This window comes from Metarhizium robertsii (assembly GCF_000187425.2).
Source record: "Metarhizium robertsii ARSEF 23 chromosome Unknown MAA_Scf_1, whole genome shotgun sequence".
In the NCBI taxonomy this organism is placed as follows: Eukaryota; Fungi; Ascomycota; class Sordariomycetes; order Hypocreales; family Clavicipitaceae; genus Metarhizium; species Metarhizium robertsii.
The window spans coordinates 1,765,180-1,782,225 of record NW_011942149.1 but is presented as its reverse complement, the minus strand read 5'-3'; the positions used below and the strand labels follow the sequence as shown (position 1 = coordinate 1,782,225).

The 17,046-nt window shown below is 51.1% G+C and overlaps 3 protein-coding genes across 3 annotated transcripts; 1 reads left to right on the top strand and 2 right to left on the bottom strand.

The window, feature by feature from the left end:
- Positions 1-3,961: 3,961 nt before the first annotated feature.
- Positions 3,962-5,568, top strand: MAA_04853 (uncharacterized protein; the record flags this gene model as incomplete). The annotated part of the gene is made up of 2 exons (XM_007822949.1): positions 3,962-5,292; positions 5,349-5,568. 2 exons carry the CDS (start codon positions 3,962-3,964, stop codon positions 5,566-5,568), a joined length of 1,551 nt encoding a protein of 516 aa, XP_007821140.1.
- A 911-nt stretch (positions 5,569-6,479) lies between these two features.
- MAA_04854 (Spc97/Spc98 family protein) lies at positions 6,480-8,722 on the bottom strand (the record flags this gene model as incomplete). The annotated part of the gene is made up of 3 exons (XM_007822950.2): positions 6,480-8,033; positions 8,160-8,213; positions 8,333-8,722. 3 exons carry the CDS (start codon positions 8,720-8,722, stop codon positions 6,480-6,482), a joined length of 1,998 nt encoding a protein of 665 aa, XP_007821141.2.
- A 606-nt stretch (positions 8,723-9,328) lies between these two features.
- Positions 9,329-10,913, bottom strand: MAA_04855 (SPG20 protein; the record flags this gene model as incomplete). The annotated part of the gene is made up of 2 exons (XM_007822951.1): positions 9,329-10,170; positions 10,247-10,913. 2 exons carry the CDS (start codon positions 10,911-10,913, stop codon positions 9,329-9,331), a joined length of 1,509 nt encoding a protein of 502 aa, XP_007821142.1.
- Between the last annotated feature and the right edge of the window lie 6,133 nt (positions 10,914-17,046).

Here is a 17,046-nt window from a genome sequence, read left to right as displayed (position 1 = left end):
AATAGTTACAAATGCGCTGGATTTAGACGAGCCTTGGTCTGCGCGAGGCGGCGGGCTGCGATATATCATCTTGCGCACGAGGGCGTGGAGAGTGAGGTTGGATAGATTCGCTGCTTGTTTGATGCTACATGTGTAGTTACTCTTTTGTAGTCGAGGACCTGGACGATTTCCCAACCACCCATTTTGCGAGACTAAAAGGGACGATGCTGGCGGGAGTTATGAACGTGGGCATGCCTGGGTATATCGATTGGTCGCAATCATCGGTCCTCTTCAGACCACCAAGATGCCGGCCAGGTGCCACCAGACTTCACACGCAAGTTCAATGTTGCAACAAGGAACTCTACGGGGGGTGCGTAAGTATGCCGGAGCATCATAGTTGCCATTGGTCTGCGAATCACCTCGCCGCGACCCAATGGGATAGGCCGCGACACGCCGCAACGCAGAGGAACGAAGCGAGCACGAGGCGAGCAGCCAACGAGAACATTGAAGCGAATCAGCGTCCGACACGAATTACACCACCTGTATACTGTCTACTGGTCGACGTTTGAGTATGGGCAGGTGGAGGCGTCATATTCAATTCAGTCTGCTGTTGGGTTGTAAGGCACCAAGCAGGGCATTGGCTCGGACACGGAGAGGATACAAGTGAAGTGATTTGAAATGAGGATTTAATTGACTTTGCCAAGCCAGACGTCTTGTTAGACGGCGTCGTTGCTCCGTACGTACTTGCGACCTAACATTTCAATCAGATTACCCAGCAGACAGTACTGAGGGATCAACACCTGCCCTCTGGTCGTCACACGTCGAGTATACATACTGACATCAGATGATACATGCAAAAGTCTTGCGCCAGACGATTGACCCGCCAATTGTCGATGCCATGCTGAACGTCATGACAACATGACACAACACCTGTCAAGCCTCTTGGGTGAAGAGGATTAACCTCATCTATGTCCAAAGTTTGGTGCAAATAATGTGCCAAGTGAGTCAAGGCCAAAATAGAATGCAGACTTTGACGCATGCAGGCAGCAGTGGAACATCAGCTCGAGACTCACTAGAGTATGCACTCATTGACCTGTTGTGACTGGCCGTCGATCCAAGGCATCGAACAAGGTCCGTCCCTCGATTCCATGACATGGCTGAAGTGTGAAAGGACCTTGACCGAGTGCTGGAGTCATCTGCGGCCTGTAAATGTCACGAGACAAAAGGGGATTGATGATGCAGGCTTCGCACCGTGGCGCGGTTGAATCCGGTTCGCTATCCCTATTTCAACCCGTTGCGCGAGAGCCTGCAAATGATTGCTTGTTTCCAGGAAAATGCTAGAATTGACGAATAAATGCCAAACAGCCACTGCAACATGCATGTCTCGCAAATGTCTAAGACTGTATTTCCAAAGCCAACTGTTGCCATTCATCATGACAGATGTTCAAGTGCCGTCTGGTGGCAGTGCACCGCAAAACACTCTGGAAGCAAAATCATCTCCAGGCTGACACCGCATTGTAGTCATCACCCATGAAACTTGCTGCAAAAGCTGACACGGGAGATGCTATGGCTTTGTCGCCGAGCCCGCTGACGCATGCTGTTGGCCACTTTGGTGTTTCGTTTCGGCCGCTGTTGGCAGTTCTGGTTAGGTGCCGAGCACTATTTTGAAGCTACCACTCGTTGGTGTGTGCGGAGACTTGGAACAGTGCCCGATCCTTGGCTTATTCTCCGTGGCCAACAAGGAATTTGTACTAGTACTAGTAGTAGAAAAGCTCATGGCTGCTGGATCATCCAAAATTCTCTCCGTCATGTCGGCTGAAGGAAAAACGGTGGTGGTTACACTCAAGGGCCACCAAAAACATTTGGCCATGACTTAGCAGATACGGGCCTTCTTTTTCACGTTGGACGGTAATACTGATCTGAGGCATTTTGTCGGCTTTGTGGGAGTCCCAAGACTGAACGTCACGCTCGGTTGCTCCGTGTATGTAGACCCAGGCTGCTAGGCAGAAACTGCGAGGGGACAACCACAAGGTTAGTATTACCCTGGACTGAGGGTATCGGAGGCGATTCAAGTGTACGGAGTAGTGGCTGGCCAAGGCAGACAATTTTAGGGATGATGACTCTTCATGAATGCCAAGGACAGTATGGAGCAAGTGAAAGTCGTTGTTCCAAGACGGTCCCGCCCACAAGCAAGTTTGTCAGGTTCGGCCTGTGCTAGCAATGCGCCTGATTCTCTCAGAGGCATTTTCATCGCCATCTGCTTGGATGATTCTTGCTCGTCATCTCGACCTTCTCTTTGCAGTTTCACGCGCAGAAGGGACCAGTCTGTAGTTGCACGTCTGCCGCGGGTGTGTTCGGGCCACTGACGTCGCCAACAGCCGACGATGGGGTGATACGCTTCTGTGGCATGTTGCTTTGCAGGGAACGACGTTGGGAGCCAAAAGTACTTCAGTAGCACCGGTTAGCCTTCATGTGGAAGGCCAAGTTGCCAGCACTATGAGGCGTCCACGTAATGCAGCCGCGAATGATAGGCTCGGCTCAGCCCGAGGCTCGCTAGACGAAGCATAATCGATTACTCCCGAGGCCGCATTGCCACTGCTGGTTGTTGGATGAACCGAAGACCCCTCTGGCCCCCGTGTCAATCGGTCGGCCTGGTGGCGTTTGGAGTTGTTTTAGCGTTACTGCCGCTGATTCACCAAGAGGACATAGAGCTTCTATGTCCCGAGACATGAACGCAGAGTGCTCTGGTCGTGAACACTAGGGGCTGGTGGTGAGCCTCGCAGCCCACCTGCTCAGCCTCCCTTTGACGTAGCACTTGAGGCTATTGTTTCCCCATTTAGGGCATACATCTCGGTCTTTCGGCGTTTGTCTCAGCAGAAGCTGCGCAGTAATCCACTAGGAAAACGTGGGAACTGAAGAGTTAGCCACTGCTTTGAGCAGTTGCGGCAGCTATTGTGTGGCAAACAGCTGGGTGGCCGACAAGCCCGACCATGCCGGGCTTTTGTGTACACGTCCGATTGAATGGATTCCTTTATGCCTGTTGAGGATCAGCTCTTTGCAACGAAATCTGAGGCAAGACGCATCCATTCATGACCACCCACTTTACTGAGGCGTGTTGAATGTGCAGGTGATGACTGAGACGACTACCCAACTGGACTTTCCGCCAACACACCAGACATATCCAAGGGGTAGCAGCAGGATACAGAGGAGACTCAGTGCAGGGTCCCCATTGGGAGCAATCCGGGATCCTTGTGAGTGCTGGCGGCATTTTCGAGGCTGATGCATGGAAATGCCCAGATCACACTACCGCCGTCCATGTCCACCCGACGCCCACGCCAATGCCCCGGAGCGTGGTCTGAATTCCTCACGCCACACCCCCGGTCGACTCACCGCGACAGACGAAAAAGGCCGACAAGGACGACGACGCGGCGGTTGTCCGTTTGAGTGGCTTTGGTGTTTGTTACTAGGGTTGGCCGGTGTTTTTTTCTCGGGAGCCAAGGTGTGAAAGGTTCTTGCCTTTTTTTGCCAGACGGGAACAGAGTACGAACTATGGGGTCCTTGCTGCTTTCATGTCCATGTGAGAAGGAGGTGTCCATCTTTCAGGCATGTTCGCGACTTCCCGTTTGTGTAAAACGTATATCTCGAGGCTCCCCTTCCCCAGCCATCCCCATTCATTCCGCATTCACCCATCCCATAGATGACAAACACATTTACATTATTCCACTTCCACTTCTATTCACAGTTTTCTCATCTCCAATCCCACTCAATTCAAAGCTGCTTATTCTTTCGGTCAATCGTGGATCCTATCCGTCTCGCCTGCAAGACACTGGTAAAAGCTTTGGTTTGAACAATACCTCGACCAACACGCCGACTGTTTCGCCTCTTGATACTGCAACTTTCGACTGAGTGTACTTGTTCAATTTATATGACGACTAAAGCACAACACCCAGGGCATCGCAGAGCATTGGAAGCACCTAGGACTATGCCCGACCCATCATCTTCACGACTCTCGTATGGCTCATTAGCTTCTTCCTCACGAGACAGCGAGCTCTCAACTTCATATGTTCTTTCAAGGACAGATCATGCCGCCTCGACGCATAGCCAAGAATTCACCACCACCAGCTCAGACCGAAGGCAGAGGCATGAAGACCACGACGAAATTGACCCTCCACGTCGCCACGGCAGACAACAGGAGAGGATGCGACAAGAGGAGGAGCCTGAGTTGCCACAACCTAGCATCACTTACTTCCCACCCGAACCTTCAGATTCTACGCTCTCTGTCAATACATATGACACTCGATTCTCTGAAAATGATACGGGCCATGAGTGTGGCGGCCATGACGATGATTTATTCAACTATGAGCCGGAGCCCGTTCGTCTACAAGGGCCCGATGATGCCTCTATCCCGCCCGTCCTCCCTCCTTACCGTGCGGGGCCTACTGATCCAACAGTCAAGCCGTCAGATCCTCGCACCTTTAGCTATCTATTCCCCTCCATGAATCGTCTATCTATTCGACACGACGACACTACCCCAGACGGAAACATGAATCTTCGCGTGGAGACGGTAGTTGTGCCTGGTTCACTTATCGGCATTGGCCAAGGCTCTGTTCTAGGTTCTCACCGTAGACCTGTTACTGTTCAGCTCTTCCATCTCCGCATGTACGATTTAGTCAATCGAGAGTTTTCGTTCCGTCGCCATTGCCGCGACTCTGGCAGGGAAGTGTGCGTCTCTAAACGTGCCTACACCAAGTCATCTGGCATTTCACGTGGTGCCCTCCATCAATCGGTTTCCTCGGCTCTTCGATCTGTCAAGGCTCCTTTCCGCCGATCAAATGCTTCCAACTCGTCCTCCTGTTCCCTCAAGGCTCCCTCGGGTTCGCGGCGCCCCTCCACAGCAAGCACCATGACTGCCAAGTCATCGGCATCGATAGGCTCCGGCACCGACGTTTTGGACAATTCGTCTAGCCTCCTGGCCGTCAAACCTCCATCAGAGTTTCTAATTCCTACCGATTCTATCAAGCTTGAATTCAGCAATTATGCCCGTGTGGAGGTTTCTCGCCGCAGTTCAGGGCGCTACGAGTTTGAGTGGTGGGGCCACAAGTATACTTGGAAGCGAGCCGTTGACAAGATGCTGAATACCTTTTCTTTCCATCTCGTCCGCGATGATCAGGAGGAGCCGGTAGCCCATATCGCACAGGAGATACGAAGTCCTAGCCAAATCGACGATGAAGACAGCGCTGGTGGATGGATCCCGCCTTGCTATATGTGGATTAGTGACCAATCTACCATTGAAGCCATGACGGATGTAGCTGAGTACGTCTATGCCTCATTTGCTTTAATTATTTGCAACCGTAAGCTAACTTTTCCAGTGCTATTGTTTCTACAGGTCTCATCACTTTAGTGGACGATTGCATTCGTGAACGCTGGCAATCCAAGAAAGCTATTTCCGGATCGGCCCCGCTCCGGCCCGGGGAGTCCCACTTCGGCACCGATACTCTCCCACAATCCTTTAGCCGCGGGCTGTTTAGCCGTCGCGGACAGAAATCCAGCAAACCTTTCCGATTCGGAAAGCAGATTACTGTATATTGAAAATACTACAGCAAAGGACTATCTAGCGAAAGGGAAATGTTTTAATTTGTCTCATGTGTTATATATTACACATTATTTGAGGCACAGCATGAAGGCATGAGCAATGTAACTAATACCGCGTTGAAGCGTTTTTCGGGGACTATGAATTTTGCATTTGGAGATTTAGCGCGACTTATATAATGCGTGCGGCATTTATAATATATTATCGACATCCTATAATTATAATATTACTGGACGCCTCCAGCACGAGGCTGAATTATAGGGATTACATTTATTTGCTTGCAAGTTCTTAATTCCTCATCTTGCTAGTATTTAACGTATCGCGATGTATGTACTCACGGTATATTACGTGGCCTGATATAATACTCATGCGACGCTTGCATGACGTGTTGGCCGGGAACCGTAATAAACCGCAGAATACACTATGAACGCATCGCGATACGTTAAATACGAATATAACTGGTAGTTGAGAATTAGCAAGCAAATAAATATAGTTTTATAGTCTCTCTAGCCTAATAACGGAGGTTTTATTTTAAGAAAATACACTTGATAACGATATTACTATATATAATAGTCACGCGTCACGATGCGTGTACAGACGGTCTACTTTTCTAGTCTCTTACTGTCCTTGGCCTGGTACAGCCCAATACTGTTTTAGATTTTACGCTTGCACGATACTTGTATCATGCGTGTAATTTCATTTGACTACAGAGCGAAACAACCGAAAATTAATATATAATAGTCACACATTTCCCATGCTCCCATGTGTCACTATACGTTGTGGCGATCAATTGTGCTGCAATCATCTTTTATTGTATAATGGCGTTAATCATTCATCATTCATCTAAAATCTAATACCATCCCCCTCGATCCCCAAGCCCCGTAATCTCACCGACAAAACCAAGCCTCCGTTAGCCCTCCCACGCCGTCCCGCCCAACCAACTGCCAAAATCCAACTTCATCAACAACCTATCAACCCCTCCCACACGGCACGGCACATACCCTCTGTCTTCACCTTCATCGTCTACTAGTCCCTGCCCATCCCATTCCGCCAAGAATATGGCGTCGCTTTCCAAGTTTCTTAATGTTGAAACCACATCGTCTATTCCTTGTTTTACTTTTAGTTGTATATTGTGCAGCGAGCTGAATACTTGTGATTGTTCGCGCTCAAGGTCGACAAAAGCATCTACTACGCCAGCATCGTGCTCGAGGTCGAGGGATGTGAATAACGAGTGCAGACGGTGGATGTGTGTGACGAGGTGGTCGATGTGTTGGAGGAGGGCGTATAATTGATCCGTGAAGGAGGCTTGAGTGAGGAGGAGGCGGTGGGTGAGGGTGCGGAGATAGAGCGTGTGCGCGGTGGAGAGGGTTTGCGGATCGTGAGAATGCTGGCTTGGAGGTCGGGAGTGATGGTGGTCAATGGGGGTAGCGTGACCAGAGCGCTGTGGCTGTGAAGGGATGAGCCAGGCGTGGAAGTCGTCCCAGAGGGTTTTCACGATTTCCGTCTGGAAGTAGGCTTCTGTCTCAGCAAGGAAGAATATGGTAGCGCTGGCGGTGGTCCATGTGCTTCGGAGCAACCAGGAGCGGTCGGACCAGCGCTCTCGGAGGGTGACGGCGTGGTCGGATGCGCCGCGAGGGGAAGGGTAGTGGCGACGAAGGGAGGTGATTTTCCATAGGCCAGTGAGGCGCATGTGCGCGCGGCGAAGGGAGAGGAGGTATGCGTTTATAGAGGAGTAGAGCTGGAGGTCGGACGGGGAGATGACCATGTCTAGTGGCGAGGGCAGGTCGAGGCTGAGCATGGCTGGGACGGAGAAGAGCATGTTGCGGAAAGGGGAGGCGGCAAGGACATTTGCTGCTTGGACGTCTAAGCCTCTTCCGGTGACGAGTGCGGCTGGAGGTTTGGACTTTGTAAGATGGAGTTGTATCAGGCTTCGTGCAAGTTCGAGCTGGTCGTCCTCCTCGGCGTGTTGGCCCTGCATGGAGACGAGCACAGCCCACGTCCTATTCAAAACCGCAGCGACTTCACCATCCTTGACAGTGATGTTTTTCAGGCCATCATCCTTTTCGTACGCGAGATTGCCTGCTCTTCGCCAGCGATTTCTAACCCTTTCGTCTGCTTCGTGGGTGAGGGCCATGGCAAATTCGCCCCGACCAAGGAGGAAGAAGTCCCGGAGGAGCTGGATCATTTCTGAAACTCTGGCAAGCGGAAGCATCTTTTGCAAAGTGTTTTGTGACAGGGAAGTGCGAATGGCCTTGACCGCCTTGGAAAACTCGGAGTTTTCTAGCGGTAACGTTAGGGTTGATAATTCTTGGAGTTTAGCAGATACATGTGCTACTCCGCCTGATGACGAGCTGGTGTTGTTCATGGCGCGAACATGGTTGAGTGATTTGCCGATGAATATCATGGATGCTGCTGTTGCTCCTGTGACGAATGACGGCAGACAGTTCTCAACACAAACATAATCCTACTGACAGTCAGTCTCTGTAATCGCAGACCAAGGTACGCAAAAGGGTAGCTTCATGCCTCTGGAGAACCATGCAGCTTTTGCACAAAGAAATCATCAGCCCCAAAACTGGGCAACCTCCCGTACAGCACCCATGCGGAAACCTGCTTCAACCATGCCGTCTCCGCGACCTTGACCAGACTATCTGCTGTAGCAGCCACGTCCTGATATCCACTCTGCAATTCGTCCCTCAATCGGTCAATCAATGTTGACCCCCTACACGAACTCCCATCTGTATTCTGAGCCATGATGAACTGTACCGTGTCCCATAGCCACTCTAACCGCCTCGTCCACTGCTGAAATTCGCCCATGATGGCGGTCAATGGCACGATATTATACGCCCCCACCCAATCAGCGTCATTTTTCAGTATGCTCTCCTCTACCTGCAGGACCTTTCGCTGGAATGCAGCCAGATGGACGGAACTTATAGCCGTGGCGACAGCTCGACATATCGTCGAAGAATGAGTCGTGGAGATTTCGGTCGAGTAGGCGATGAGGTTGGTATTCAGGTCACTGATGTGTCTGGCAGAGGAGAGGAGCTGTCGTTCGGGGGGTGTTATGCCTGCTAGAGCGTCTGCTTCGGGCGACGGAGGTGTATGAAGGAGAGGAGATGGGTGGCCCGAGAGGGAGAGGAGGATTTCGTGGAGCATGATGCGCTGGCAGGGAGCATTAGCCTAGATCAAGGTCAGGAGAGTGTATGTTTCGTACAGTTTCTTTTCTCGTTTGCGTTTGATTGCGTCTGAGATGTCATAAAACGTAAGAATGAAGACGCCAAACGGCTCGTATCGACACATGGGTTGAGCAAGAAGGTGGCGGGGCCAGTTTCCAGTTATGACAGGGAATTTGTCGTGGATGCAACGTGTTCCATTGCCATCGACGAGAAAATACCGCGAGAGAGCACTATTAGAGTTTTTATATCCCTATGACGGGATTTGAGTAGATAGCTGGTTACTCGGGAACCCGGCCGGCGTTTCGATTGGAGAACGTGGGGGTCAAAGCTTCGAAGCCATCGCGACGCGAGGGACGTCACGTCGACACGTGATCCACTTTTACCACTTTAATTGGTAACATGGTACGTACGGAGTAATGATGACGGAGATTGAAACAGTAGTCTATTTTTTGAAAGCAATGATTCGGTACTTATATTCCTTACAAAGATTGACATTCGCTACGCAAGGCAAGTCAGTGTTGAACGAATTATAAATGTGCATGTTTCGTACCCTTATTGCCGTTTCATGTATTCGTAACCCAACCCTCTAAGCGGGCTTCTTACCATTGCCCTGATGGCCGCCAGACACACTTGAAGAATCGCCGTATGACGCCTTCTCTCCATTTCCGTTCCCACTTCCCCCTGCCACAGGTGTCGTGTTGCTCTTCTCGTCCCCACCAACAATAACCTGACCGCCTCCCTTGACGGTTCCAACAACCATGCCCTTCGCTACACTCTTCAAAATGGCACGGCGAGACACACCCGTCACATCGATATATACCAATCCCACATTCTTGAAGCCACCACCCAAGTTGCGGGATACTTCACCAGCCTCCGGGCCCCATCTATGTTCGACAACCTGACTGACACTTGAAGATGTGCTCGTGAGTAGACTACGGCCGGCGTGCTCCATGCCATCTACAACAGTATTGAACGCCATCAAACTCTTGTTTAACATACCAGGTTTGTATGTCTCAATCATGTTGCCATCTTTATCGAAGCCTCGGGCCTTTCCATCCTTGCGGCGGGAAATGTTGGCCCCAAAGTTCTGTGCCACTTTGGCAATGGAGCCGACAGTGGCAGCGGACAGACCAGCGGCCTTGTTTGAGAACTGGTTGATCTTTCGGATATGTGCGTGTGTGGTGGGCGTAAAGGTGACGGGTTTGGCGACGGGCTGCGTGCTCTTGGTGAAGTTGTCGGCTCCGCCCTGGAGGGCGTGGGAGACATAATCTGATGTCGTAATGAGAAGGCGAGATGCCCTCATGCCCATACTGACAATTGTGGACTTTTTGTATGCGGGATGGATGCGGTCTTCCTCGTAGTATGCTGGGGCTGGTTGGACGTTGATGGCCTGGGAGCCGTCTGTGGGTAAAGCGATTTCAACAGGATCTACAAGACACACCGGTTAGCGAGGTTTCTTTCACGCTGTAGAAGTCGTAATTTGTCGGGAGGAGGAGAATCGTACCTTTGGATCCCGGCTTTATGCCGGTATCCTCCACAACTTGGAACCCCTCGCTCAATTCGCCGATAACACTGCCGTCCTCCTCATCCACCAAGACGATTCTGCCTCCTTTGCCACTTGAACTCAGACTCCCCTGAACATAGCCTTCGCCTCGGGTATAATCAGCCGGATTATAGGCGGGCAGTTCCTCACCAGCTGCCTCCCTCGCCTTTGCAGAAGCCCCGAAAACAGGGGCTGTCTTGGCCCTCTTTGGCTTTGGCGGAGGCGCACGTTCCAAGAAGGCTGTGCACTGCGCAAGAATGGTCTCAAACGTATCTACATCTTCCTGGATGCCGGGGCGACTCCCTGCCGGCGGAAATTCAATTCTCGTGAAAGCGCCGGCGTCGGGACCCAGATCCCAGCGGGGAATCAGATAGCTCGTCGGGGGTTGGTGGTATATCTGAGTGGTGGCTGGCATGGGCAAATCCAGCTCGGGAGGCAGATGCAGATGCAGGTAAAAGTCCTCCTCGCCAGAGCCGATGCCAGAAGGGTCTGCAAAACCAGAGGCGGTCGGAACCATGAGAAGTGATAGCGTCTGGGGACCACTTGGGGTCAGGGAATGTTCGGTGCCGTTGGCAATGTGATAGGCTTTGATGCCATCGACGGCGTAGAGGAGCTTGGGGTCCTTCATTGCAGATGGTATGATGTGGTTAGCAGGCGTTGGAGTTGATGTTGAGAGAGGGAGGGAGGGAGGGAGGGAGGGAAGAGAGGAACCCAGATAATGTCCGTGGTCGACTTACATTGTTACCCGAGGCCATGATGAGCAGCGGTCGCAAAGAAGAGCGCTAGCTTCAAAAAGGGGTGTAGAGCAAAAATCAAGGTTTGGATGGTGACGATGTCCCAACGTCGTCGGTTCAGCCGCGGGGTCCAAAAGCCAATGTCCAAAAGGCAGATCGCGGGGCAAGACGAAGGTACGTAGCTTTGAGGAGCTCGACCTTGGATCTTGGCAGGCGGGCGGCCTCTCGACTCTCTTTCTTCATCCAAGCCAGCGCAATACACTGCTGGCAATTCTCGAAATTCAAAGACGCGTCAAGTTACACCCTGTCCTCCGTTGACAAACCCTAAAAAGGAAACACATAAAGGGAAATCAACAAGACTTACGAAATGAATGGAACCACCCGCGTTCGAGCACGGCGAGGCGACAAATTAAGCATCAAGCCCCCTTCCCTCTCCATCCTTGGCAACGGTTGGACCAGCAAGCGCCGAAGCTCTCCAAAGGTGTGACGCCGTGCGGGCGCGAGGCCTCTTGGAACAGGGGCTCACTGGGCCTGGACGTCCAGAATGTCGTCATTGGGATCAAGCCCGTTGCCACCAGACATGTGCTTGTTCTTCATGCTCAGGCGGGTAAGCAAGCCATGGCCATGTGCAGTATGAATGTGGAGAATAGCGCTGATGCGGCTTCGGTTTGGTCTTGGAACACGGCTCAAACATGCGTGCATGCAAGCTGCCCTCTGCATTGCGTCGCTGTGCCAGCATGAGAGATTACTCCGTAAGAGAAAAGGTATTGGACTCGCCTGTGTCCACCAACCGCAAACTTGTCAGGTTGATGCGATATTATGCATGGTAGCCTGCCGTCGGCTGTACCAATGGACTTGACCTTTTACGCGCTACCATGGCGCGACGTCCATGTTGTAAATTTCACTTCGCTGGTATCGAGTGATGTGCATGGCTTCGCGGGTGCTAATACGTCGAGGGCAGGGATCTCCTCGCAACCTCGGATCCCCTTCAACGGCGTACCAATACGGTTGCTGCTGAGGCTGTACTGTCATTGCTGCCTCTTCTATTTTTTTAAATCATTTTTTTCTACCAGTTAGACAAAATAGCCGAAACAGCGCGCCGGACTTCAATGTTGGACATACCATCCTGACTATTGCTCATGTGCTGCCGGCCCGGAGCCCCTGTGCCGTTCCACCGCCAAAGCAAGCGAATGATAACAACAACAGTCGGCGGCAGAGCAATCACCAAGCCCACAATGGCAACGATTGCTTCCGGAGTAAGAGTGGCCATCCTAGCATTTGCGGGACGTTGTCTATATTTGCAATGAAGACGAGGCTCCCATATACCTAGGCAGTAGCCGATGATGATTCAAACGCTGTCTTATTCTTTGTTTTATTTTTTTATTATTATCAAAATAGACTGGTGATATTGGCTGTCAATAAGCTCGAGGCTTTGTGCAAGTAGAAAATCGAGTCCTAGACTAGAACAGCTAGACAGGCGTTCCATTTGCCCTCAAGTTGGGTGAGGCCTTTATATACAATTTGGCATCACGATGGCCTTGCGATGGCCCTGCCTGCGATGGCACAATCCTACATCCGGGCGAAGCGCCGAGACAACAGATGAAGAAGAAAACTGGCACTTTCGGATATGTCCGCTTCCGCCCGCCCCCACGCATCCTTGTTGTTGATCTCCGGAACTTGATCTCGCGACCCGGACCAGAGCCCTAGGCTGTGCGGTGCAACAACAAAAAGACGCTCTGGCGGTGAGAAAGCATACCTGAACGTGACCTCTGCGATGGCTTACTCAAAGAGCGAGGCGGAGGCGGCTCGGCCACCTCAGGGTCTGGTACTCAACAGCACCAGACATCAGAGGAGATACCATCTAGAAGTGTGCCAATATTGCTCTGCACGGCAGCCACCGGCCCAGAAGGGATAACCGTCCGCGCCCAACCCTGAGCCTCGTCCGGGCATGGGCCTATCTCCTGCTGTCCTGCACCGGCGAGGTCAGCCGTGTCGCACGAACAAGACGACGTGATCATTCAGTCAAAGAGTTGACCTACCGGGACGCGCTGTGTCCTGGCCCGGAGCCTATGAATACTTCCGCCTTGGAAGGTAATTGGACCTCTGCAGATTCCAGCTGCCGCCTTGCTTTTGCTTCGTCCGCCTGCTTGTCTACCGGCTTCTCTCACCCTGTCGCCCGGTGCCCTTTTTTCCTATTTGGACGTACCGCCTTCGTGTAGTTCGCGCGGCCCCGATACCTGGCGCTTGGGCAGATGACATCATCAGACATGGTTGCCTTTGGTCGTGGAAGTAGCCGATTCGTTTCAAGTCGTGTCCACGCTGTATGTACCAATTATCGCCGTGCATCTCGTTATACCGTTCCTCGCGGCAGCTGACTGCATGCCGTGCTTCCTTGCGGGTAACGTGGTTTTGATGTCAACTGATTCAATCGCGGAAGAGCCCGGCGTTCGCAAACTCCTCTTTGTGTCCCTGGACCCTGGGGCTTGTTTCCTCTTCCCTCCCCCATCGGCCTTCAAATGCCGATTACCACTGCGAATACAGCATCATTAGGGGCATATGGTTTAATGGTATAATACTCCCTTAGCATATATCCTCACAAGGATTTGTCTTATCTGGGAGAGGTCCGGGGTTCGATTCCCCGTTTGTCCAAAGAGGAATTGTTCATTGTAGCGATTCTTTTTTTCTTTTTCCATGTGCAGTTTTGAGCCCTGGATGTTTAGCCAGGTGTGACACGACAAGGGCGTTTACAGCCAATTAAAAGAAGTTATTGGGGGGGGGCCAGTACCTGATGAGCCGAAAATATCTGACTAACACAGGTCACCTCTTACTCCCCTGTTAATCGCAATTAACAGCTACCAATATAAATTGAGAATGCTCTTGTTAGTAGAGAGGGCCCCGTATAGCCCCCCATAAACTTCCCTGTCAGGTCACTGATGGCTAGACTTACAGGGATATTGAAGTTGTGGCATCAATTTCTTTTTGCATATTGATCGCTCTGCTCCAAAACCGTCTCCGCTAACGAAATGCTCGTCAAAGAATTGCATACCAACTTGCTCAACTCACATTATCGTCTGTATCAAGAGGTCCTTCGCTCCCATCCTCGGAATCTTCCGCATCTGCAACCTCTACTCCGTGCTTTTTCTTGCCTGTATCTGCATCATTCCTGACCGCGGCCCTTCCTCGCTTCTATCATTCTTCTTTTCCCTCTTTTTGGTTACTGGACCGTCCCATTGACCCTGGAGATGGTCTTGTTTGCCTCAAGGCATCCAACTACTCGAGTTTCTTAATCTGCATGCCCTTCTCTGTGTCTCGAAGCTTGCAGCTCACGCCTCTTTTCGCTTTCCCATTTTCTCTGCCTCCTCTATGTCCTCGAATTTTTATTTCTTTCTTCTTGTAGAAACTCCCTTCTTATGCCGCTGGACAATGATGATCTCGTCTATTCGGATGTCCAGTTTCGCCATCGTCATCTGATCCGTTTCGGTTGTTGAAGTTGTCTCACTTGCGCGCGCCATAGAGAGTTCTTTCTCCCAAGCTTTAGATGATAGTGCTCGGAGGACCATGCAGCGGCAGCATTCCGTGAAAACGACATTTTGACACTCGTCATGGTCGAAGATGTCTCGACGAGTGCTTGTTTATCACTTTACGCCTTGACCAGCATGAAACGGAAGAGCTGAAGTCGTATATGACATGCCATGTTTCCGGCTGACATCCAGAGCTCATTGACGTATTCACTCTCTCGGGAAGGGTCGGATCCTTGGTGGAGAGGTTGTTGAAGACAGCCGACTTGTAAAAAGATGTCGGCTGCTTCTTCTGCAGCTTTGAACAACTCGGGTGGTCCGTTTTGCTGTGTCTGATATTCCTGACGCCCTAGGCTTCCACTCTGGAATCTCATCTTGAAATGGTGCTTATAGCGGTAACTCTTTATTGGGAAATACTCTTATGCACACACCATTCTCTATGCAAAATACCTTGGAAGAAAATGCGTTTGTCTTCGTCACTGTCTATCCTGTACTCTTCAGAGAAGACTTTTGCCATCATAAAAGATCTTGTCTTCGGATTCCGAATATCCTGTTCCAGGAGATATGTCGTAAAGCGCGCCGCAACTCGCAAGCCCCTCTCTGCATCCGTAATGCTCCCTTTATACTTCATGCATGTAAATGCTAGCGATGAGAAGAGCTCAACCGCCCGAAATGTGTTGATTCGCCCTCGTCAAGTTCTGACCAGTCGGTAATGATGGTCTCTATGGGAATATCTACACGCTCGTCTTGGAGAAAGGGCAAGCCTTGAGCTTCTTTCAACCCCAGCTTTTCTTCAAGTGCGAAGAAAAAGCTTCGGAAATCGCAGACTCGCTGACCATACTTGAGGTCCATGGAAACACTGTATCGGTTAGCAGCTCCCTCGATCTGGTTCTCCGTAGGGATGTGGGCAGCCAATGCTAAGATTTGGATCTGAACCGCATATGAGCAAAGAATGGAGGGAAAGAAGAGAGAGGGGAAATCATCCTTCTCCTTCTGCAGTTATAGTTGATTTGCAAAAATTGGGAGAAGAATTCTCACCTCTGTGAGTCCAGTCCCCCGCGTTCCAAATACTACTGCAATGCTTTCGACGCCAGCTACTTTTCTTCAACTGCACGGTGGAAGAGTCGGCTCGTTTACTGTCTCGGCTTTTCGTATCAACAGTTTTCAATTCAGAAGTAGGTAGCTAGAACCTTGGACCGATGGATATTTCTTCGCCAGCTCAGTGAGCTTCCAGTATTTCTTGGCATCGTATAGACAGCGACCGTAGCGCACACGGGCCGCAATAGTAGCTGTTATTTCGCACATCGCGGGGTGGTTATTGTGGTGATGGTGATGGCATCCTAGGAGGCGGCACAGGAATATCGTCTAGGCTTATGCATTACCTTATTATTATGAGCAGACGGTGGTTTGAAATGATACGGAGTTAGCTTCATAACCGATATCATGGTAAGATACCGACTTGAACTCTTTTAAGGACAAGTTGAATCGAAGAACAATCTTTGTAGAACAGAACTCTACGACGTTCTGCATTATATCTCACAGGAGAAGAAGCTACTGAGCAGAAGCCGATCTCTCAGGGACTCATCTCCTTCAATCAATTCGATTAATGCCGAAGAGTAAAGGCGTTTAACCCCATTGTAAAATAGCACCCATTCGACAGGTCTTCTATGAGCACTCAATAAGACGACGTCGTATCACCACCGGTGTAAGCTCTTCGCAACGAGCCACACGCGGTTTGGCCGGCTGTTATTTATACCACAGGAAAGGTTTCAATTATTTATGGCAAATGTTGCTTTGGATAGATGGGGCCATTTTGAACTCGTCAACTCGGTTAGTTTAGAGAGTTTGATAGTGTTGGTGACGTGACTGAACGAAATACTAGGCCGCATGTATCAGCGCATCCAGGCGTAGACGGTTCTACACACCTTGCTGCTGCCGGTGATGATTATACCAAACGATCAATTAGACAGCTCAATGGACTGCAATCAACCGCGCGGCGTGACTGGCATTTTAGCCCGGAGCACCTGACATGCCACCAAACGTAATGCAGTGGCACCGGACAGCTTCAAGTCGTACTGCAGGTACATGAGGCATGTGTAATGCGTTGTCCACGGTATTAACCCGGGCGCTATTTATTATCTTGCAGGTTTCCGCCGCCGGTCAGAGAGTGGCAGTACAAACGGTGCGCCTGCACAGTTGAGATTTCCGATCGAGGCATCTGACGCTTATCAGCGGCCCATCTGATCTCATCCGTCCAGTCCTCTTGTTCCTGGCAAGATGAAAAGTCTCAACACTGGGAGAGCTGCCCGTTGGGGAACCGCCGTCGTCATGGACTCGAGCCGCCACACGCTCCCCACACGATGCAGCCAGTGCCTTGATCTCTGATCCGACACATGAACTTGACTGACGACGTAGTTGCACCCGCGACATTCTGGAACCACCTTTGGGACCACCCTGTCGTCGGCGGGTTGGAGGGAGAGCGATTCCGCCAGCGGCTCACTTGGACCGT